General features: G+C 32.4%; 1 protein-coding gene across 2 annotated transcripts in view; it reads left to right on the top strand.

The window, feature by feature from the left end:
* Mdga2 (MAM domain containing glycosylphosphatidylinositol anchor 2) overlaps positions 1–26,371 on the top strand; it is an 839,948-nt gene that overhangs the window by 646,983 nt on the left and 166,594 nt on the right. For both annotated transcript variants that reach the window (XM_063247142.1, XM_063247137.1), the window contains exon 10: positions 21,234–21,382. In XM_063247142.1, coding sequence (XP_063103212.1) covers positions 21,234–21,382 — 149 coding nt within the window. The remainder of the gene's footprint in view (positions 1–21,233; positions 21,383–26,371) is intronic.

The raw sequence follows: 26,371 nt of genomic DNA, 5'->3' as shown, positions 1-26,371 counted from the left end.
AAAGTCATATCAGTCTTTAAACTGTTAATCGATACATGTGTCAAGAAAATGTGGCTGAAATTTTCTCCTAATTTATGAAACACTTTAACGTCCAGAACCAAGAATGACGTAGTTTGCAAAGTAAGAAAAACACAAAGAACACTGCATAAGGGCATCCTTAATTTTAATTCTAGAAAACCAAAGAATAGAGATAATTTGGAATGTTGCATATGAAAATTACTTTCTCATTAGAAACAATGCCAAAGAGAAAGCAGTGGAACAAGGTTTTTAAAGCTTAAAATATGTTTTGAACATACTGTCAATTCATAATTTTATATCCATTGAAAATACACTTTAGAGAATTAGAGCCAAATACGTATATTTCCTAAAATGAAAACTGAAGTCATGGTAGTTGACAAAACTGCACCACAAAAATATAATATGCAAAAATGATACTGTATAGCGAAGGTTTCTATGGAAACCAGGATTTATAAAAAGCAATGAATAGTAAGGATGTAGTAAAGATGTTGGTAAAAATAAAAAAAATTTTTTTTCTTATACTTGTCCAATAAACACCTATGTAAATGATGTGCCACAAATCACAGTCTCAGGCCAACCAGTTATCCAGTTACTTTTATAGGTAAAGATTAGGTGGAAAAAGCCCCTCACTCCCAGGTTTGGTTGGTTCATGGTTGCTGTTATACCACACCTGCAGAGTTGAGTCAAAGCCACGGCGAGTAAAGCCCTGTAAGTCTAAAATACTCGGTATCTGGCCCAATCCTAAGAACTCAGCTAAATAATCCATCTTCTGAGAAAAAAAATGTACATTGGGATTTTTAAATATATTTAAAACTGAAACTTTACAACAGTAGCACAAATGAAGGCATTAATTTGAATCACACTGCTGTAAATTTTTAACCTTTGGGAAGTGAGAATTGAATGGGGACCTCAAAGAACTATAAAGTGTGAAGAGTGATATATTAAGTGGCACCATGTTACTTTAAATAGAATTTATAAGTTCAAGTTGCGCAGTTTAAGCCACATGAAAACCTCTAAAAGTTTTTAAAATAACATATAAAAACACAAATATATTTGAATTAATTAAAATAATCCAGGAAAACAAAAACAATGACCAATACACTGAAGAGACAAAGTGAACCACAACAAGAAGATAGTTCAACTTTAAATCATTTATGTTAATATCTACATTATTGTAAATGAACCTAACATCCCATTTAGCTGTCGGATATGGTGGTACTGGATTTATCTGTTTATAATCATGCTAAATTGGTTTTGGTGGTGACACATCTGTAAGTCCAATTACTCGGGAGTCTGAGGTGGGAGGACTGTAAATCCCTGCACAGCCTGTGTTACTTCATGCAGCCCTATAACAAAAAAATCAAAAAGACCTGGCAATATAGCTCAGGAGTACAGTTGCCCTGGAGTCATTCTCCAGTACCTTCTTACCTACATGCACACACACACACACACACACACACACACACACACACACACACACACAGAGAGAAGCAAGCTATCTAAAAAGTGCATGCTGCTGTCTACCAGAAACATACTTTATTATATAGCGACACAAAGACACTGAAAGGCAGAGGAAGGGAGAATTCATAACCTGAAAAAAAGGAGGCACAAGATGGAATGGCTAGATGATCAGAAAAAGTAGGCTTCAAGACATTGAACCTGGTAATTCAAGAGAAGCTTAGAAGGAAAATAAAATGTTTCTCAATATGTATTTACCTTACTATAGTTTCAAAATTAAAAAAAAAATCTAAAGGAGAAATAAATTACTTCATAATTTTAGTTGAGCACTTTAATACTCATATATTACTCTATGATCACCTCTTTGAAGATAGAAAATCATCAAGTTTTAGAGATATAAACATCATTATTAAACACATTAAATGAATGTATATTTCTACATAATTATGCCCAAAGCTACAAACAGTACCATACTTCAATCTACATAGCATGCTCACCAAGGTGAATTATATGCTGAATACTTTTCCTTCTAAGATTTGGAGCAAGGCAAAATTGTTCATTTTTGCTAGTCATGAGTCTGCAAAAAAATCTCCTTAAATCAGTAGGACAATTTTGCGGTAACACACAAAATCAGTTTGCAAAGATTATCCGTATTTCCATACACAGTTGTTTCTCAGTATCTGTAGAAAGTGCTATCTAAAATAGGGGATAAAACCTCCAAACTCTCATTCCACTACATAAAATGGCACAGTGTGTTCACAAAAGCTTCTCATGTCTTCCTGTATAATGCAATAGATTACTGTAGATTATTTATACCTGGTATAACATAAGTACTGCTAGATATTTACCCTACTATATTGTTTAGGGAATAACAAGAAAACAAAATCTGTATAGTTCAGCACAGATAGCAATAGTTTTTACTCTCAATAATTTCAATCTTTGGCTATTCAAATCCACAGATTTTTAACTCATAAATAAAGTGGGAAATTGCAGTGGAATCAAATATTTGAAGTTTAAATGTAAAAAGACCACTTTCAATGACATCAAATAGTGATTATGATTTTATTCAATAAGATATGTATAAAACATACTTTGAAAAATATGAAATACTACTAAAGGAAATGAAATAAGATCTAAAGAAATAGAGAAATATTTGATATTCATGGATTGGAAGAATCTATAGCATTTTGATATTTATTCTTCACAAATTGATACATAGATTCAGTGCAATCCTAATTAAAATCTGATTATGTTTTTGTTTACTTGCTTTTATGTAAAATAAAATTCTTGTTCTAAAATTTAAATAGAAAACTAAGATCCAACTGTATTTGGACTTGTACAAAAAATGAACGAAGTTGTGTTAGAATTTAGTCTTTATTATAAAGCTACAGTAATCAAAATGTTTCACTTTTGTCTAAAGAACAAGAGATGGATCAAAGAACAGAAAACAGGAATAGATCCCACGCACAAATATCACATGTACACGATATGGTAGATTGAGGTTTCTTAAATAACCAGTTCAACATATTGGAGAAAAGATAGTCTACTCAATAAATTGCGCTACAACAACTGGATATCCAAATGAAAAAATGTACGCTTCATATTACCTACAAGAATATAATTAGTTATCAAAGTATGAGATTATAAAACTGAAATTTTATACAGAAATATAAAAAAATGTTCATATAATTTTGGAAAAGAAAAATATTTCTTAAACAAATGCATCACTCATCAAAATAAGACTTCATAGAAACTTCTTATAAAGTTCTCATTCAGAAATGAAAAGGTGAACCATAAACACCAAGACATTATTCAATCTGCAAATATTGGCAAATGGTTTCTATTCAAGTGCTGGGGGTGTGATTGAGTATTAGATCACATGCTCAGCATGCAGGAGGCTCTGGGTTCAATCCCCAGTACTGCAAAAATATTAAAAAAAAAAAATGCGCAGAGTATCTAAATCGGTAAGACAAGGGGTTCAATTCAGAAGTAATTCAATTTAAAACTGGCAAGATAGTTGAATAGACATTTCAAGAAACAGCATGTAATAGACCATTAATTGTATGAAAACAGAGTTTCATCATTAACTACCTGGGAAACGAAATGTAAACCACAGTGAGATAATGATATTCACATGGTATAACATCAATGTTTAAAAGACTGACAATACCAAGTGTTAATGAGGATATAGACTAAGTCAAGTGATCAAGAGTGATCATATCACTATTTTAAGAGATATTTTGTAATTTCTTCATAAACCTACACATGTGCTTACCAAATTATTTAACAATTTCACTCCTGGATATTTCTTAGCAAATTAAAAATTGCACAAATATCTCTATGAAAATTTAGTACACAGATTTCAATAGCACCTTTATTTGTAACAAACTCAAACTAGAAACAACCCAAATATCCCTTAACAAGGGGAGACTGAACAAGTTGTTATCTTCTCATTTAAGATATTTTACTCAGCCACAAAACCAGAAGGAACTATTGGCACATATAATATTATGGATGAATAGAGATCCAATACAGGGTCCTGAGTAAAAAGAATGAGACATAGAGTGCACACTTTGTGATTCCATTTATTATCAAGTGCCTTAGAGATAAAACTAATCCTTAGTAATAGAAAATAGATTTTGAAAACTGGTACTGAAGATGGAAGTGATTGATTACAAGAGACAGCTTGCCACAGTGGTAGAAATCTAATAGTAATTGATCAGGTTACATAGTAATATATATATATATATATATATATATATATATATATATATATATATTTAACCAAACTCTTCAAAATCTACACTTAAAAATGCATTCATTTTAGGTCTGGTGTTGTAGCTTAGTGATAAAGGACTTGCCTAGCATGCAGAGAGCCTTAGGTTACAACCCTCAGCACTGATTTTAGAAAAAAAGGAATATATATATATATAAAATAGTGCCAATCAAATGGATGACTTTTACAAATTAACATAGGCTTACAAGTAGGTAATATTTCAGAGTATCAATTGTGAATGATAATCCATAGTGTTTATGTAAGATAATTTTTAACAAGTTGTTTCTCATGAAACCTTTGTTCATATTTCTCTGCATAAAACTTCAAAGTACTTTACTTAAGGACCCTAAAATACTTGTTTTTGCAGTATTTTTCTTCCCATGATAGCTACTGTTATCTTTATTCAACTATATTCCTTGCTTTAAGAGATAGTGATCATTCCATAAAAATAAAAAAAAATGATCTAATATATTGGTAGTAACAGTTTTATGTAAAAGTTAAATTAGAAAGATATTTTGCAGTTTTTAGATGTTTTGCAAACAGACACTGTCACTGCTAATAAATAAAGGGGATATGCTCATAGTAGCATAAAAAGAGAAGGGATAGGAATCCAAAAGTTCTTCTCACAGCTTCCTTAAATCATTGTATTAGATCTAATTTGTGGAGGATATGAAACAATCGTAAATCTAGAGTTTTCTCAGAGAGAAGAGAAACTTCACATTATTCAGTAGCACCAGAGAAAAGTAAGACTCAATATGGAGATGCACTTGCATGTATATAAATACCATATATTCAGTATTTTTACCCTTAAGGGCTAATGCAGCATTTAGTATTCTGGGATATTAGTAGATATTAAATCCAATCTATTAACCAGTCGAAAGAGAGTTTAGTTCAGTGGAATCAGCCACCTCCCAAACCTCCAGGAGTCTGCTTAAACACCTGGCCTCTGTCCATCACCCTGCAGGGAGGGTTAATTTAATGAAAAACAGTCAGAGGGTGTGCCAGCCGCCTGCCAATCGTGCTCTGGAGAGAGATTCACTTGTGAGAGAGAATTTGGGACTTGATCCAGTACCTTTTCTCAAGGGAGCTTTTGAGGTGGGGTTGTAAGTCAAGAAAGTCTAAAGATTTTCGTTTCACAAAATTTTGTTTTGTTTTCAAGCCAAAGGCTACCACTGCATTCTTATCATGATTCATAATTTAAGTGAGCTGTACCTAAGACATTAATTTTCTCTCGTTGGACTAAAGAACTTCCTCTGTTTTGAAAGAGCTCATCAAGTTCCTGGGAACCTTTTTGACAGTCAGAATGAGAACAGTGCTTCTTAACAATGTGTTAAAACCAAATATTTGTGCTGTAATCTTTGCTATCACATTCACAGGTCTGTTACTTATTTTTACAGCATCACCATGATGCAGGTTCAATAACTAGTTTTCTTTATTCACATCTAAATCCACTTTATTAACTCAAGTTATCTGTTTTAGAGAAAATAAATGTTCCTGGAAAATAAACAGTGAAGTTTCTGGGCTCTTCTCCAATTCACTTGCACATCTCTGGCTCCCTACCTAAGCTACATTCAGCACGTTCATATTCAGAGAAGGGCCACCTCCGTGTGCAGCCACAGCCCTTGCCAAGAAGTTAATGTGGTCTGTTGGTACATCACTAAACACGGAGTTCTCCTGGCCTGAGAGCCCCTGGCTCAGTTCATCCATCTGTTCTTCCTCTACACTCAGGCCCGAACCCTTGGGCCTTTAAATGAACACTAGGCCTTGAGACATCTTGTAGTCACTCAGTTTAAAGAAAACCTGCAGCTTTAGGGAAGGCTGAATACATTTGCTTGTTCATTTTTGTACACTCAATGTTCCTGTGTTCAATGTTTAATTAAAAAGAAAAACAAACTTGTAATTCTCACTCCAGAGATCAAGTCTGTCAATTTTTATAAAGTCCTGGCTTGATGAAACTTTCAGATATTAATGTAATATGACAAGGATTGCTGAATACCATGGATAAAAACAGAGGAGGCAAGCAGAACTCTTTTAGTTAGTAAAAGTAGCACCTTAACAGGAAACGCACTACTCTATACCATATCTATGTGTGAATTAAGGAAAAAAAAATACAAAAAAAAAAAAAAAACAAGATTCTATATTTATGTCTTTATAGCTAATATCCAGGGCACAGTACTGATAAGCATAACACAGCCTGTCACACACTTGGTTGTCAATCATACAGGGGGACTGAATGTCACAGAAAAAGAGCTCTGGACAGGCTGGATTTGCAATGGGCTTTTTACCTTGATAGTTGCTGACTACAGGATACCCTTTGTAAGATCTCTAGTCTTGCCTTCCACGTTTTAAAAGGCAAAATATTATGAATATTGTCATCGCGCATGAGCTGATGGACATTTAAAAAAATCACAATGTTCACAAATTGATTAATATGAAGCCTGACAAACAAAAAGCAAGAATTAGAGGAAAAAATGTGCCTTAAAATTTTATTCTTGTTTAGGAGAAAGCAAATATCTTACTTAAGCCTAGAAAGTTGGATTCCTGAGATTAGCTTCCTCATAATACCCTTGGAGGCTGCAATTAGAATATTTTCTGTTACCGTACAGAATCTTGGAAGCAGGATTACCAAATCATGAATAGAAAGATGCTACTGGAAAGCGTTATGTGTCAATTTCATGAGAAGTTACCCACTGACACGCAAGTATGGGTTGCATATGATGGGAAGAAAAAAACTCTTCAGAATGTAGTATTACCAGGGTGAAGGAAAATGAACTGAATCTTTAATGTTACATTGTCTCCGAGATTTCTCCTGTTTGGACATAGCCTATTTCAAATTTTTATATACTTCTTTTTACACAATAGTTCAGTTATGTAATTCAATTTTACATCAAATTAATCCACACTGCACCAGTATACACAGATTTCCATTTCCGTCAGTAAAGAGCTTTTCCATAATAACTGGAGGAGAAAAAAAGTTAATCCCAGGGGGGAGAAGAGAAGGCCAAGTAAAGGAGTGCAGGTGATGTAAGACAAAATATGGTTTCTGTCCTGATTATCGCTCTGCATAATGGTGCGGCCGTTTCCGACTAGTTAGAAGTTGGTACAGGCATACAAGCATCAAACTATGATCATACAAGGGGCGTGAGTGACTGAGTGTTCGGGCTACATGTGTGAGGTGCTGTCACTTATGCCTTTGCAAATCACTTCCTCTACTAAAATATCACATTGAAACCTAAACTTTCAAGATTTATGGTTGCATCTGTGTAAATAGTATATGTAACTCACTTTAGCATACAATTTTATTATTCTTTTTTCCTGATTTTAAATGAAACAAAAATAAATACATTTTCTTAGGCCACATCTCACAGGTCCCAGGCACTGTAACTGATGTCTGATCATAAATCAACCCCGGAGCAGCGGTAGAGCATTATCTGAAGATTCTTCACGTCAACCCAGCCACTTTTTGCTGAGATGCTGCTCCCTTCCACACTCACGGGAAAGTTAGAACTTCTGATAACAGACTACTTGGCAGGGAAGGTGGTGGAGATAACTTCAGTGATTACCTCTTCTTCTAGCTTCATGAGATTTTTACCTGGGACCAGCAGAAACTGAAGCAAGAAAAACAGGACTAGGACTGCATGTAGGACATCCTCTGGAGCAAAGTTTGTCAGCTCAGCAAGACATGAGTCCAATTAACAGCAGAGGTTCTGTTGAGTTTGTATATTGAATAATACATTTTCCTTTATAGTTTATACAAATAAGGAGGATGCGGTAAAGCATTTGTTTCTTTTCTGAGCCTCTTAAGAATTAGCAGTTTCTAAATGGTAACTAGATACGGCACTGCTTTGATTCTTCAGCAGAGAATCAAGCAGTGTTTCTTAGGCATAGGATGTATAGGCTGAACTAAACAGTATGAGGTTGATAAGAATATGAATATTCCTACTCTTTGGTTCATCTGACTTGAAAGGATGTACTATAATATTTACATAGGGAGGACTTTCTCATAGGTTCATTTAACCTTCCTAGTATAATGTACATTAATAAAGGTGAGAATCAGACTCTGTTCAAATGCCAAATTTCTTTGACCATTTAGATGAATTGTGCAAACTCTCTTTCTGAAAAAACAAACATACATTTGAATCTCTTTGAGGGATAGCCTGCAGGTCAAAAGGCGTATTTGCTTCAGCTCAGTAATTATGACTCTCATTAGCCTTTAAGTTTTACAGTTCAAGCCCATAATGCCCCTCTGTGTGTTTGCCCATTCCTGCTTCACTGAAGATCAAACTAGGGTAACATTTGTGGAAGTTCCCTGTGAACAACAAACTCCTATATACAATATAGCTAATATCCAGCTATATATTTCCCACTGTAAAATTTCTCCCCCCAATTATGAACACTTTTCAGAGAAGTCCATGACATCTCTCAAGGTTTGATGTCTATATACAATATTGATATCTATATTGATATCTATATACAATATAGATATCATTTAATCGCTCAAGGTTTTTCTTGCTCCATGAATCCAAGTACGTAGGCTACATTATAAAAAAAAAAAAAAAAAAACAAAAAACAAAAAAACTTTTAAGCAAAATTTCCAAATATATTAATCTGATATATATCTACTGTTTGCTAAAATATGGTAAATGAAGGCCCCTGTAAGATCCATGGTATAAAATAAAAAGGATAATTGAGATATGTTGTTTATTATTCTTTTTTGTAGAAGTCTATTTTTCACTAGTTTTCATGCAGTTCCCTGCATGTTTATTTCCAGGAGAGCTCTTCAGATTAAACAAATGCTTTTTGCAGTATTGCATTTACTGAGATATTTTTAAAATAAAATGTCAAGAACATTATTATATTTTTTGTTTCCAAACATTGTTTAGATCTTAGGTAATTTCCTATTTACATGCCAAGTTTGAAAACTAATTGTTCCATCAAGACAAGTGGATTGTTTGAATTTTAGATCAGTTTCTAACCTAAGATTTTTTTGGTAAAAACAAAAAGATTTATATTACCATATTTTATATGATGTTTTTTTGGAATTCATTGAGAGTTTTAGGGCCAAAATATAACTCACTTAATTCAAAATATTATTCACTAGTAAGTTGTGTATTTATATTGGTCAAGATAATTACACATATATATTTGATATGCAAGCCAATAGTATTTGTAGATGTATTTTGTTTTTATTATGATACCCAAAAGGGTCTGAGGTGACTCAATTATATCAAACATTGGTTCATTAAAGTTTGAAGGCTGTAAGTTGAACTTTCTCAAGTGACAAGCTTAAAAATTCCTTCAATTGCTGTGCTTGTTAAAACTTAAAGTATCTTTTACACGTCTTCTCCTAGGGAAATTCTTTTTTGTTCTATTTTAGTCTTCTTTTCTATCTTGGGAGGGAGGTACAATGAGAGATTAATATTCATGGAACACATTATTTGTCAACATCGGTAGGTCTTTTTAGAGGCTAGTCCAACAACTTTTTTAAAAAAATTGTATTTTAATTAACTTGAATCTCTAGAAATATTTTTTTTTACCCTGGTGAGTTCATGATTGTCATTTTGAGAAACAGATATCCAATTGAAAGAGTCCTAAACAGTACTGAAACATATCTACTAATATTATTATTTTGCTGATTATTGTTTAGTAGCTAATTAGTGTTAGAATTTGTATTTCATATGTCAAAGCTTTACTCAAATGATGTCATGGACTTCTCTGAAAAGTGTTCATAATTGGGGGGAGAAATTTTACAGTGGGAAATATCTTGTAAAACAGTTGTGTATGTGTGTGTGCGTGTGCGTGTATGTGTGTGTGTGTGTGTGTGGGTGAGACAGCAGAAGCTGCTAAGCAATGCTACTTCTGAAAACCCTACTTGTTGCCTAACTACTTCAGTATGAGTGTGTCATTTCTTAGTAATAAAGAGTAAGAAACTTGGTGAATTATAGTCCTTGAATCTGAGCATCATGTTTATGGTTTCTGTGTTGTAGCAGTTGGCTTGGAGGCCGTGTTTTTGGCTTTATTGTAATGGTCTTTGGCCTATATAAATTAAGGAAACAGTTAAAATTTTCTTACAGAAAGATGATTTTAGCAAAGTGTTTATTTTATATGTCAGAGATTAATATGAACTATATCTAAATTTAGATGATTTAAATGTATGTTTGTTAAATGATATATCAAGTGGAAATTTCTACAAACATTTTTCTTTTAAATATATAATTTATGATTCCTGGCACCAAATAAATAAATATATGACTAAATACCTAATAATTTAAGAAGTATCTGTAATGGAACATTGGATTATGTGATCAACTATTATTTCCATGAAAGTAAATTCTTGAAATAAACTGTTAAAAGACTAATTTAAGAGTTCTCGTAGATGTCTAAGTGTCTTAACGCACTAATTAAGAAAACTGGTGTCTCAAGATTTAATTACTATGTACTAATCCATTTTAATAAAAGATGAAGTAAGTCATATTATCTCATGATTGTATCATGATATTTCTGCTATATGACATTTTCCCTAAGTGTATTTTTGAAGGCTGAATTAATAATATTAATGAATCAATGTAGATAAGAGTGCGAAGTAAGACAACTAGGTGTATAATGGCTGAGATTTGTCAACTTCTGGATTGTGTATACAGACAATAACCCACTTTTCTGTATATCACTTTCATTATTTCAATGATATACTTTGGTGATCTATTGATTTTTCATGTAACTTTTATTCATTCCCATAAGGAATTAATGAAAACTTTTTAAAAGACATTTCATGGAAGTACAATAAAGATGATATTACCATTTGTCCTATAAATAGTAAACATCAAAATGGGAATGAAATACATTTTTACATTAAAATTCAAAATAGTGAAATACTCTGACGTCTAGTAAAATTAATGATACTTATCTGAGATTTCTCTTTTGAGAAAATATTTCCACCAATAATTGTAAGATTTTTATAAATATTTTCTAATTAATAAAATCTCAGTCAGTGTATTGTAATGTCGATTATGCTAAGCACCTGAATTATTCTGTTGCAACACTCCTCCCCAATTAAAATAACTATTTCAATGAAAAAACACGATTTTTTGTTTTTTAGTTAAATAGATGTTCTCCAGATTCTCCACTGACGACCAGTTTACATGGGAAGTGTCTAACATTAGGGCTTATAATCTTTTTAGATTTTTAAAAAAGAATAATTTAGTAGCAGTTCTAGTAAAAGTTGTAAAATATACTTCAGACAGTAAATGGAGGATGTTTATTAGCTGTCAATCAATTTATTAAATGAAGAAAGATATAAGATTATTTCTTAATAATCTTGAAGAAAGAAAAGAATGTATAAGATTGGTTAATATGACAAATGGAATCTTGAGGTTTAGACGTTATTTGCTTTTAAACAAAGTAATTTTGGTAGTATGCTTCTAAGTGTTTTTTCTATTTTTTTTTAATTTAAAAAGTTTATTTACTGATTACTCAGAGCCCAATGAACACAATATCAAACAAGGTATAAGACTAATTGACTTTAAAAATATACTAATACTATCAAAAGTTCTTTTCAGTTTGCTCAGATAATTTGTTGCAGGTATTGCTTGAACTACATCTGAAAATTGCAATTTGGTACTTCATTTTAATCAGGTGTGGGAGACAAAATAAGTTTTATTAAAATGACTTAAAATCATCCATGAACATGAGAAATATAGAACTTCCCAGTCTTCAATCTTTGCAACACTATTTTCCTTCTTTGAGTTTTAAATATTCATGAAAGAAATAGTTACTGGAATTAATATTGAGAAGTATAATAACTAGACAGTTTTGAAAATTATTATGACAGAAATTCAATCAGTCAGCTCATTTAATAATTAGATGAAATTTGAATTTACAATATTTCACCCTCTTATGTCATCATAACAATGTATTTGTAAACAATGTATGCACATCTGAAGCAGTTATTTATGCAATCATATTACTTAAAGCATATAGTCATTTAAAGTTAAGATGAAGCAAAACTTCGTTTTATTTACTTTATTGCTTAATTATCAAATTGTTAGTTAAAAATGACATTTAAGCTTCTCAGTCATTGTATAATTTAGTTAGTCATTTTCCCTAACAAAATGTGCTACATTGTCAAAACAAGCTCAAATAAATCATAGGTCTTTTACAATCTTCAATTTTAGTGCCAATTAGCGAAGTATACAAGGAAAATAATTACATAAATCTAAGCATTTATAATCTAAGAGGTCCCAAATCCATCAGATGCAGTTTCCTCATATTCTCATCTCACTTTGGAGCATTTGATAGGATGTGAGTGCTAACATACCTGGTTCATAAGGGCCAGGTAATCCAACCTTGGAGTTTTGCAGTGTTTATACTTCGCTGGACGAAGAGATTCTACGTAACTCCACTCTTCCTTATAGTTGTGGTTCCTATAAGTTGCATATTTATTTAACATAAGCAATTTGACATAAAGGTGGAACATAATAAAGCCATTTTAGACCAAAACAGTATCTGAAAAGTTCCTATATAAGAACTTTATGACTGAATGCTGTACCTTGCCAACCCCTAACCACCTCACATGAACACGGTTTAGCAGTCTATACTGCAAGAGAGAAATCCAGCTTGCAAACAGTTTTCCTATAATCTGTGAACTAACACAATGACCTTTTCATTTTTTAAATGGTTAGGCAAAATTACAAAGATGAATGATAACTCAATGCATGTGAAATGTACACAAAAGTTACATTTCTGTGCCCATAAATATTGTATTTGTAGTGTTTCCAGACAGAACATAGGAGCAGAAACTTCACACAGAGTTTTAAATAAAATTAGTTGTGAATAGTGAAGGCCTTTTTGTCTGCAGTTATATTTTGAGAATGTGTAACTTACAGGAGAAATCATAATACTATATCAAAAGCTACCTTCTACCTGAGCAGATATAAATAGTTGCTATGGAGATCCCTGTGATTTGTAATGATCACTATATTATCAATAGTATGTTCCTTAACCAGTCGAGGCCCCAATGGTATCAGTTCTGAGGGAGTTTCTGAGAGCTAAATTGTGGGACTAAGCTATCTGGGTTAGCACGATATGCACAGCTCTGACTCATGCATAAGAAAATGGATTCATGCAAGAGATGAATCAAGCCAGTGATGTAGCAATTTAAAAATAATGTGGTGACAAGCCCCGGTCATTGAAATATATATTGTCTGTCCCACTTGGGAAGACACAATATGGATATAAGCTTCACAGCAAGCACACAATACACTTTACCTAAATAATTTAGCTAGGTTATAAATTCTTAGACGCGTCTCACTTTTTAAAGTGCACTCTAAACAACCTTTAACTGAAAGATTTTGTGGTTGACTTCACAGCTGCATTATTTACTTGTTTTATTTCCTGCTCACGTTTTGGCAAGTTACAACAGTTGAACATAGCCTTGATGACCCTCAGTTTTATTGCTGCTAAAATAGTCCCTTACGTGAGGCATTACATAGAGTTTTTAAAAGTTCCTCCACTATATTAATTTATGATCTTTGAAGTCAAATGAGAAGAGCTAAAATCCAATACTTGTTAGTAAGTCTCTTATTATCTACATTTAATTAGGGCTAATATTTAATATCATATAACAAGTGCCAAATATAGACAGAGATGAGTGCAATCTTTTATTTTCCTTTGACTTCACAGCATATTTTTTTCCTCAAAGTATACTTCATGTCCTTAACTTTCTGATCATAACTTTTACGTGGCATTGAATCACAAGAATAGACTTTTAGAAGGAGAGGAGCCAAAGAGGTGTTGTAATTTTTCACTGCTTTTCCTAGGTGAGGGGTTTACAGTGGTTTTCCATCTCAAGCAGAGTCTCTTGTAACCTGTTGATCTGAGGAATAAAAATTTAGAGAGTTCACCCTAAATGTATCACCACTCAGGACGTCAGCTTCTTTTCAGCCTGCAAATCACATCTTTTGTATATGATATCATTTAATGATTCCCTGCCTGTACTTTTCATACATTCAATCTGTTCTTCTTTCCATCAGTTAATATTTATACTATAATACTGTGAAAAATTCAGACAATCTCTGTTTCTATAAAAGCGTTCTTTTTAAAAAATGACTTCTAAGTTTTATTTTAATATTGTTGTTGATAGATATAATTGTATGTATTGATTGTGTATCACATTTTATAAATTTTGTATATACATATATACACATATATATATAGTGGTCTGACCAAATCTGGCAAATTAATATATGCATTACTTTATACTGTTCCTTTCTTTTCCTCTTAATGTGAATCCAGTTTCATTAATTTGAAGAAAAAGTAATTCTGACTCCCAAAATTGTTATTATTTTTCTTTTGTATGGAGGACTGACAGAGATTTGCATGTATTTTATTGTGTATCATACCTAATGAATTACCATGAATAACCTGGTTTAAAAGTATTATGACTCTGACCCCAATATGTTAATCTTTAGTTTCTCCTAAAGACTCACACAGACAGCTGCAATTGTCTTGGTTTTCAGAAAGCCTTTTCTAAGAGTCATTGTATCATCAGTGTTTGTTTCTAGTTTGCCATATATTTCAATAGCTACTCTTCCTGGATCAATACACATTTGAGAAGTTTATGTTAGGTTGGTTCCTTTTGTAGTTTGCTGTCACCAGACTTTTTTCTCATACTGGGTAATGAGTACGGGGCATATGTTATAAGATCTTTTCTTACACTCAAGTGAGTACTGATTGAAATAATTTCAGAATAACTGAACTCTAGGGGGACTATTTGGCATCTTACCCTATCAAACAAGGCTTTCATAACTCATCATTGAGCTGTTCTTCTGTCTTATTCAACCACTGTGTCAGCTACTGTAGCGGTGCTAGGTGACACTGTCCCTGTCCCTCAGAAGGGCAGTTTTGCCGGGAAAAGGGTCCTGCATGTATTTTCACCATACCAGGTCCCGTAGTAGTTGTGAAAATATTATCTCCACATGCGATCATGGTATCTTTCTTCTCTTCTCATCCTCTGTGAGGCATCGCTGTCTCTCTGGGGAATGTCTTCTCTTCTAAGCTCAATAAAAATGTCACATAAACCCTCTTCCTTAAGCCCACCTCTGTACCCCTGACATAATGCTTTTCTTGGTGCAGAAGAGAGTACCAATTATTCTTTCCTAAATAGTCCCCTGGTACTTGTTGACATTTCTTTATTGCATGACTTGATCTGTAAGGCATGTTTTGTGTGTTCATTATATGATGTCTAGTGCTGGGTTTCTTTGGCCTATGTGGTCACACACAATGGGACATTTTCTTGTGTTTTGTAATATCAGATTTTGGTGGAATCAAACTTGCAATTTGGTGGAATTTGATTTGGAGAAATTCGGTGCACTGGAATGCTGATCTTCAGACCAGTGTGGCTTTGGCTCCTCTTAGATATTCCAGCAGTGTCAATAGTCACTAATCAAGGATGTATGTGTGGTGTGTATCTGTCTGTCTGTGTGTCTCTGTGATAACCCAAATATATTTGTTAGCTTCTACAATGGGGAGAGGGAATCTGATTGTGCTTGTATATAGTGGCCTCATTTCTAGCTTTCATCTTGCAGTGGTGTATTACCAGCATCTCCCCATGCATGAAAATACAGCTCATGAGGGTGCAAAGACCCAGTAACACTGTTTTTTCTCTTCAAACTCTTACTATCTGGTTTTCAGTTCTCTGTGCCTTGGCCTCTGGAGAATTTCCTTACTTGCAAGCTTAGATATATGTCTAAAAAGATGTTTGGTTTAATTTCATTCTCAGGTAAAAATTTTAGTTTTTTTTTTTTTTTTTTTTTTTGTTACTCTGTTGTACCAATAAATATTTCATAGTTAGTAGCTTATGTAGGTTTTTTCTTTCTGTATTATACAATCTGAGATAAACTTGAGGTGATTTTATTTATTTGGATTTTGATTGATATCTTAGTATTTCTTCAATGAAGTGACAGAATAAATCAAGAAACATTCTTTAATAATGCAAACATACTCTATAAATACGTTTTTTCCCAAAGCAAACTATTTTGTTTATCTTCGTATAAACTATTTTCCAAAGTGGCAAATGCTTTCCAAAAGCAGAATATGTTGCTTGACTACAATTATAACCTTTTCCTGTACTGACAACATTAAAATCTATTCACAAAGCCAAATACATGTAAAATAGCTTTAGTGTGAATAAATAATTTTAGTTTTTTAACATTATGCATAAATTATATTTTCAAACCTCATTGTAATTACTTTAAAAGTTTTATGCAAAATAAAATACATACTTTTGAAATAAATTCTATGCAATGATTTGTTACCCAATTTTTCTATCTATATATTTTAAGAATATTTTACAATTCAAGCTTCATATATATTCATGCATAATGTATCTAAAAATTATTTCCCAGTTTAGATAGAGAAAGTAGTTCTAGGTCAGTTTATATAAAAAGATTTAAACTGGAGCAATGCTGTATAAAAATAAAACCAGAATGTGACAGTAAGAATATTTTCTTAGCATTATTGCTAGAAGTAGAATAAAAGTGCCTAAGTATAAAAAAGAAGGGAAAAACATTTTTATGAAATCTTTTTCTGCTCCACCAGCAGATGTCTCATTTGATTGTTAGGACCTAAAATTATTTTAAGATACTTTTTTGGTATTACTATGCTTCTTACAAATGTAGTATGTAAACATGAATATGATTGACATTAAAATAAGAGAATGAAATTCATCTGTGCTTTGTAAAATTATAAGATGCATTTTACATAATATACAAAATGAAATCAAATTTTTTACTTTTTAAGCTTTTTCCAAAAAAATTCAGTATGCTTTGAGATATTAATAAGCAAATCTATAATCATAATTAAAATGATGTCTGATTTAGTATTTATTAATAGTTAAAACTAGTCATCATATAAATGATTTTTTAACAAAAAACTTTTACATTTTAAATTTTATGACTCAGGATCAAAATTTATAATAAACCATATTGCATTCAATTATTCATTTATATATCTACCGTATATCATTACCAACACCACTCTGTCCCTAAATTACTTTATCTGTAATTTAAAACTTACAATCAATCTGTAACATATTTTAATGTTCCATAAAAATTTATCATATGTGATTTATACAACAAATGATGAATTAATTTCTAAAAACATTTTAGAAAGCATTTTGAATAGCCTACAATTAACTATGAAGATGATCATGGGGTTTCATGGTACAATTAGAATGCTTTGTAACATTTACAAAGGTTTATTATTTACTACCTTGAAAGTAGGCAGTAACCAACAAATTTAGATGATTGAAAAGATCATAAGGATCTTTTTTGTTACTTTCAGAGCCAAAATGTTTCATAACCTTAAAAGTAGTCATTTAGATAAGCAGTTTTCCTAGGTTTAAAGAGACTTTCACGTATGAAGAGCAGCCAGCTAATTCCCTGGCAGCCCACTTAAAAGTGCACGATGGAAGTGTGTCCTCCCTTGTGTGTCCTCTTCTATTCTTGCCCCAATGACAGTTGGGATCCTACATACTGCTGTCATCATCAGAGAGGCTCTGTGACTCTAGGAATGTTTGTGATTTCTTGTGTTACACAAACTTGGAGACAATACCAAAAGAGAAATTTTAGACTCTTTAAGTTATTTCAAAATGCATAATCTGCATTTCTTTGCTTTAAATGAGCTTGGATATTTTTAATATATCTTAACTCTTGCACTTCTCCTTAAAGATAAATTCACATTCATGTATACTTGATTGGGTAAAGCATTATTCTTTAAAATAAATGTATGATCTTTCAAGAGAAATACTGTTTATGAGGTCATGAGATAATTTATAAGTGTTAGTATATTTGATTTAGGCCATGTTTAATCTGAGATTAAAATATCAAATACTACTTGGGAATAAAACAACTTTTCATTACATCCTGCACATTCAAGAATGTAATAGTCCTTTAATGCCCCCATTTGCAATATTACCTATTCCACCCCCTGCTAAATGGCTCGCTTTAATAGATAAACTAAACTAAACTCCTCTACTGAAGGGATTCATGGTCTATTCTACTAAACCATTCTTTATTCAAAGATCATTGATACAATATTTTTAACTTAAAATCATGTGCTTCTAGTAGGCAGTCACTAGTATTCATCTTATTTCATAGTGAAATTAATATTTATTCTGGGTTCCTTTCTCTGTGATAGTTTTTCAACACTTAGAAAACCATTTGCCCTACTTTTGAGAACATTGATTCATTTTCCAGATTTAGGATTTCCTAATTATGACTCTCTATCTCCTTATTTTAATTTAATCTATCATGCTCTTTATTAAGAAAGTCCAAACTGTGCTGAGATTTGTATCTATCATGTTTTCTTCTTGGCCGAATTAAAAAAAAAAAAATGCAACTCTCACCTTCCATGGTGAAGAAAAGTTCAGTAGACTCTTGCCTGCCAAAGCAGTCTGGCTATGAGTTTTCTAAGGAAGCACTGAGCTTCCATTTATCCTTTAACCAGCTCATTATTTTTAGATATTAGATCCTTTTGTTTCTCTGCCGTTTTTTTTTCTTTGTTTGTTTGTTTGTTTTTCATGGCACTGATGATTAAATCCAAGACTTCATGTGTATAGCCAAGTGCTTTACCATTCAGCTATATCTCCAGTCTTAGGTATATATATTTTATCCAAAACCTCCAGTTCTTTGTCTTAACTACTAGAAAATGCATTTCCTCACTTACATATTGAGAAATTTTCTTTCAAATACAAATTATCACCTGTGTTTTGGCTACTGATTCCTCCATTCACTATATTGTTTTGCTCTCTTCTGGACTTTTAAGTGTTAAGATCATGAATTTATGCTTAGTAGTAAACGAACTTAGTAGAAAATAAAATGCTACCGTGAGATAAAGGAATAAAAAGAGTTAATGGTTCTTTTCTAGACACTTTTAAAATGTTAAGTTACTTTGTATATGATTGTTAGTTCATTTTCCATTCAACTTATTCATAGAACATTTTTCAAAAAACACATGCAATTTGATGTAGGGCACTTTGCCAAGGATCACTGTAGTTACATATTTATTCAGTGTAGTTTCCGTTGTAAACCTGACAAATTGTCAATTCAGTTCATCTGACATCGTTGGTGAAACTCTCCAGGGTAATAGAGACCGCTATTTCTAATCTTACTGTTCAAACCTTGTCCTTGAATTATTTTGTAAGTTGTTATGGATCAGCTTTTCCAAATGACAGTGGAAATGTATTGACTGATAATGAAGACATAAGCAAAACCAGATGAGAGAACTCTAAACATGGTGAGAAACCCAGGAACACAGTCTATGTTCGATCCAATTTTACAGGAAACACCACAGAAAACATGTGGAAACAGTGACAATAAATAGACAGTTTATCAGCTTAGTCAGTGACATTGCAAAGATCTGCAAAGCTATTTGAACAGTCTGAGAAAATGTAAGCAATTTCCATGAGGAATGAAGCCATATTGTCTCATTCACTATATCTCCGAACTCCTCACGTGGTACTTGGCACTTATGAGGCTCTCCATAAATATTGTTAAATTATTCAATAAGTTTATTGTAAGTACTAAAAATCCATATTTTAGAATTTAGAAAATTGATTTTATCATTCCAAGTGGTTTTCATTTTGGACTTTGGGACAAAAAATTGACATGGTTTGTATGTTACATAAATTATATGGACTTAGCAATTCTTTAAAATCTAAATAAGGCCTCCTTTTATTTTGATTAAACACGTTCATGACTGCTGAAACAATATTTGGTCGACCTAAAACACAATTAGAGGGAAATTGGCGTTAAAAAATGGTACTTATTTGAAAAGAGCAGAGCATTACAATTAAAATGTGCATACTGCATTAAACCATGAGTACTGGAAAAATTGAGTCAAAGGTAAGCTTTAAAGGCAAGATGAAGAAGATTCCATAAGATATTTTGAAACAGTAATGTTGTTTGGCTACAAGGATTAATAGCAAGAGTGGTATTAGTCAAAGGCTAAACAGAGTTGTGGAGCGGATATCCTGAGGGAAAGTTTTCCATATAAGTTTGTGACAGTCATTGTGTAAGGTTGCAATTGAGAGTACTCAATTGTGAATATGGTTTTAGAAATGCTACATAGGATTCTTGTTTCATAATTACCTACTTATGTATTTTGGGGGCCTGGTACTTGACGTAAGTACTTCCATTTAAATTCTAACTTCTATCACAGGTTTTAGTTTAAAGTTCTAGTTTATTAATCAAAGGCACAGCTAATGCAGAAATTTTAATTTTCACGATTTTTTCAGCAGAATCGATCATTCCCTTTCTAATACATTTGACCTTGAGATGGCACATTTTGTTTTCTTGCTATAGCACGTTTCTTTTGTTTTGTTCCTTTCCATTCAATGGTTTTCCATCTCAGGAGTCTGTGTGGTCCTTCCTTGTCTCTCCCCATAACTCTGAACTGTGAATTGTGCAGTGCTCAGACCTTAGGCTGTTTCTGTCTATTCACATTTTCTTGGTGAAAGTCATCCTTCTCATGACTTTAAATCTGTGTGCCTCCACTTCTGTATCTCAGAGCAGGTATATTTTATTGCATATTAGACATCACCATTGAAATCACTCAATTTTTCAAATATCATTTTATAAACTCTGCCTCTCCAGTCTGATCCACGCATAGCTTTCCATCTCAGCTGATAGGAGTCATATGCCTCAAACTGCTTAGGCCTCAAACCTTGGACTCATTCTGGATTCTCCTTTTTTTCATACATTCTTGATTCTTTTTTTTCATACATTGCTCTATCAGACAATCCTGCTAACATTTACTCTCAAAACATACCACAACTCTGATCAGATTTGATTAATATGACTTTTCAAATAGAGTAATTACCTATGATATAAGCAGGAAAATCTTATAAGAGAATCAAAAACAATAACAAGTATGTTTAAAATCTTAGCTGTCAGCATTCACAGTTAAGTGCCATTTCTGTTTTCAGGAAAAGCCTACGCTCCAGAATTCTATTATGACACCTACAACCCCGTGTGGCAGAACAGACACCGTGTTTATTCCTACAGCCTGCAGTGGACACAAATGAACCCTGACGCAGTGGATCGAATTGTCGCATACCGCCTGGGAATTCGGCAGGTAGGATATTCAATCGATGTCTTTGTTTTTTTTTTTCCTCCTGTGAGTACTTGGCTGTTCTAATTTTTCTAATCATGATGTAAAAATTACAGAATGTGTTTTCTATATCAACAATCATATTGCTTTATACAAAGCACTCTGGGTTACTTATAGAACTTTGAAATCAATTTATTAATTTTCTACTGCCATAGCAAACACTGTGTGTGCAGAATACCTCAAATGTGGCAGAAATGTAGTTAGCAATGAAATCCCTCCAATCTCAGAGTTCAAGACTGATTTTAACAGTTAGCACTCCTCTCGAGAGGAACTGATTATGTAAGATCCTTCTTTCTTGTCCATATTTTGTCCATTGTTAGCAAACTATCTGCTGTATTACTTTTTACTGGATTCCTACGCTCTCTAAATATTTTGGTTTTGCTTATCCGACACAATTATCTTTTCTAAATTCTTGTGTTTACAGTGCTTACTCATGAAACTGGTTTCCTACTCCCTGATACACAGGGACTCGTACATTACAATCACCATGATGTCAACTTTCAGTGAATTAGATATTATTCTTCTGTTTTTCTAATTTAGAATAAATTATGTGTGCATCTTTGCAAATATGTATGATATACCTGTGTACATATGAAACATATATCATATCTGTGGTCTATAACATTTCATGTGCATACTATGTAAATTTCCTTTAACTATATTTTATTAAAAAAAAAAAAAAAGTACAAGCATAGCTAACTTCCAAGTAGGTCCAGACAACCTGAGTTCATCATTTTTAGCTGTAGAACCTTGACCATGTTTCTGAGTAGATAAACCTGAGTTCTTGGTAAAAATGGAGGGTACTGATGCCTGTCAGGCAGCTGGAGCATGTAGTATGGTCTGACAGCCAGCTGTTCCTCAGCAGGACTCTCTCCAAAAACATGTGTGGCAGTTCTTACACTGATAGGCAAGATTATGCAAGGATTCCTTTTTCAAAAGGAATGTTTTAAGAGTTTATTATGTCTTATATCTTTACTATTTAATTTTACTTAGTTCACCATGATTACTTTGTCTGTGTTACTCCTAGCCTTGATTTTTACAAAATAACTTCTAGACATATTTTTCACTATATCTTTGTTTTCATTTCAAAACTCTTGTCCTTTACATGATCCATTTTACTGAATCACATTTTCCTTGCAGTTTTAAAATTAGGTTAAGTCCTTCTTCATTATATCGAGTGAGTCTATTGTTTATACTGGCCTTTCCAGGAATTGTTAGACCCTCCAAACTGTTAGAAGAAAACATTTCTGATGCTATGAACCAGAGCCCTCAAGCAAATCCATTTCCTTACTCAGTTTTTTGAAACTAACAGATTTAGTTGTCATAGCACTGGTTTTTGAGGTTCCTTATTCTTAGGATCTTTTTTTCTATTTGTATATTCTTTATTCTAGGGTGCTTTATTATGATGTACTAGTCTAATTGATAAGTTAACTTAGTGTATCTTGCTATGGATGAGAAACTTTGATGTATCTTTTAGTGTTTGCAGAAATAGAAAATTTTTGTGGAAAATTAATGGCTACTGTTTATTGGTACTATTTAGATGTACATAATGATCGCATAGAGAGTTTGTACTTGTACATGATATATCTTGATTGTTCCTTTTTTCTCATTCCTCTTGCCTTTCTTCCACTTCTTCCCCTTCCTTATTTATAAAAGCCTTGCATTTAATCTTTTTTCCCTCTCATTTGTTTTCTTTTTCCTTCTTTCATTTGAATAGCACGCATGAGGCCTCATATTGCAGACAGACTACCCACTCTTAGGTGGGTGTAGCACTCACCATCTCTCTGCCCTCCTCTTGCACAGGCTCAGATGTTTACAAAGTGAGGATCCTGGCTCCCTAAATTTCTAAAATTCTCAAGTTGAGATGATAAATAATATCCTAGAGTGATAAGTGCATGTCCTCTGCACCCTAGGATGTAGAACTGCTCAGTTGCTTGGTAGAACTGCTCAGTTGCTTGGTAGTTCAGCTTCTAGACTTCTCAAATTGACACGATGATTCAGGCGTAACAGTATTGTTCTACTCTGCCAGTGTAACCTGAAAGGTGATGTCAGTTGATATAAGAAGTTAAAAAAGATCATGTACACATACTTCTCTTTTTTTTTTTACTATCATGCTTGTTACATTTAGCACTTGGATGAAAAAAAAAATATCTTTACATGCAAAATAACTTCAATAAACAATATTTGTTTCAGTGAGCAACTTACACTCAACATTTCAGAATAATAGTGCAAAAATACTTTGTGCATAATTAAAAGGTTATAAAGCTTTAAAAAGTCTCTGCTTAATAACTGGAAGCAAAAGTACCACTATCAATTAGTTTATTTTTCTATATTATCTTAGAATATTTAATTTATTCTTTTCCATGTATGTATATTTGTATATGATCATTATCTTAGGAAACAATAAGAATTAACATTTTAAAAATCATTATTTTTGGTGTGAAAAATACTTCAGTTATGATTTTATATTACATGAATGTGGCTTTTTAATCTCCCACATCATCTTAGAACCTTGAACACACACAGTGTAGCTTGAATGATGTTCGAATAGGTATGTTAAGAATGTGGCCTAAGCAAAGTAAGTTTTATAAAAGTGTAGATTTTCTCTAAGAATAATGTTTATATGTTTATGAAGTCATCTTCTTCAAAAGAATACTAATTTTGTTATACATGTTATCAACAGTGTGTGTGTGTACATGTGTGTCTGTGTGTGTGTGCATGTGTGTGTTGCTGGGCTTACAATCCTACAACCTCATGCATGGTAGTCAAACATTCTGTAACTCAGTCACATTGCTGGTCCTATTTTATAATTTTAATGTTGTATTCTTTTAGACTCCATATTACCTATCTTAATTATAAAACTGTTGCTGTCTTGTTAAATCTAGACAAATAAAGTTGTTAAACTAAGACAAATTTATTTCAATTTCCCTATTTATATGATTGACTGTTGTGGTTAAACTACATTGTGTATAATTAAGTTGAATAACATTTTCTCAGAATTTCCTTGTTTACACATGTACTCTGTTTACAAAACATTTCAATGTATCTAGGAAAAAGTTCTGAAATTCCAGAACCACTTGGTATAAGGAATTTAAAAATTATAAATATATCACAAGGAGCTAAAAACATAATTTAAGGAAGAAAAGATTCCACAAAATCTTCATATTCTGAAGCTTATATATTTTAGGCTAAACTAGGAAACTGTTTAATCTCTGTGGACACCTAGCAGTCTCTAATTATTTGCTTCATTTGTTACTTAAGAGGAGAGTAGAAAAGGTTATTTAGTCTGCTTTCGTTGACATTTAAGAAAATAAGAACAAAGTGGAACTTTTTCTATGTTATCTGAATACAACAAACAGCATAAACATCACTTGAATCCATTTGAAACACACAATTATAGTTTCTGCTAATAAAAGGTTTTAGCGTTTTATAGTTTCCTATTTGCATTGTAACATAAAGTTGCATAATGAGTATGACTTCTTGATTGTCACCTTTGGAAAATAGGATATTTTATTGAATATAATATCTTAATTTTCTATGTACTTGTCATTTTACGTCATGATATCTTAAAAGGCATGTAATTATCCTATTCATTTGGTCACCCGGTCAATAGAGCTTTGAGTAAATTCATCATGTAGTAATTATCAGGAATTTAAAAACAAAGAAGTATTGCCCTCTATATATTGCTAAAATAAGTACTGTAACTGTAATGCACACAAGGTAGCATAGAAACAGGTTGGGGCGATTAATAAAGCATGGTATTGGGTTGAGAGTCATGATTACCAAGCTGGAAATTTTGTTAGTTTATAGATTTACTATCAAATTTTCTTATACGCTCAACTCTCTAATCAGGGAATTATGAAGTAAAAATACACATTTTGTATCACAATTGTTGTTATATATAATTGTTATACATTTGTTATATATGTTATATATTGTTATAAATTACAATTGTTTTATATAATTGTTATAAATTACATATTCTTCTTTATAGTCATGATAGAAGACTGAGTTCTTGCTCATTTTTCTCCAGTTAAAATACTTTTTTCAGCCAGTCATTCATTACTTATGTTTTAAAAGTATTGCTATAATAAAACATGGTAAGATATTGTATATATTTATTCTATATGTAAATGACCATGTCCTTAATATTTATATATATTATTATTACTAAGTATGCAGTTTAATATATTTGCTGAAGAAGAGCAAGGATTTGAAGAATATTCAGTGCAATTGCTTGTTGTGAGGAATGATTTCTATATACTTTTGCAGCTAGTATAAAAAGTACTAGTATCTTCAGTGCAGTCCAGAACTTGCTAGGGGAGGAGCATGGGACAGGCAGACAGAAGTAAAATTGGAGCAATGCATGGGTTTAACACAAATCAGTTCAATAGCCTTTGTTCAGAAAGCTGTTTGGAAACATTTGACATGGAATCGTTAATGCCAGTCCAGGGGTATGTGGAGACTTGATAATCCAAAATTTCTCCTTAATTTTAAATCATGAATAAATTGGCATCTTTGTAGATTAATCTGAACATAGTATCCAGAGTATTTTGAGTGGAACTCCAATAGAAACCAGGAGATGTATTTGAAGCAAGTTACCATAATTTAGATAGAAGAACTGAAAAGGGCATGGAATAATAGACAAGAAAATATTGGGCTTTGCAGAACTTGAATATTGGTTTAATTGAAGAATCATTTTCAAAGGGACAGTGACTTATATTCTTTCCTGTTCACTTCAACTATACAAACATTTTGGAAAACTTCAACTATAGACAAGAGAGGAATTCAAGAATACAGAAGAATGTAGCAAAAGCATTCTGCAAATGATCTGTTTGCTTCTGGAAAAGAAATACTGCCTAAGCCAGTTGGTAATAGTGAAGTGATTGCTATCTTGCAAATAAAAGATGTGGCATCTGTCTGTTTCACTTCTGTGAATCCTAATTTTACAAT

This window comes from Cavia porcellus, unplaced genomic scaffold (genome assembly GCF_034190915.1).
Source record: "Cavia porcellus strain 051 isolate PalLab524CR breed Dunkin Hartley unplaced genomic scaffold, mCavPor4.1 scaffold_1, whole genome shotgun sequence".
Lineage (NCBI taxonomy): Eukaryota > Metazoa > Chordata > Mammalia > Rodentia > Caviidae > Cavia > Cavia porcellus.
The sequence above is the reverse complement of the archived record's forward strand: the minus strand, read 5'-3'. Positions and strand labels throughout refer to the sequence as shown.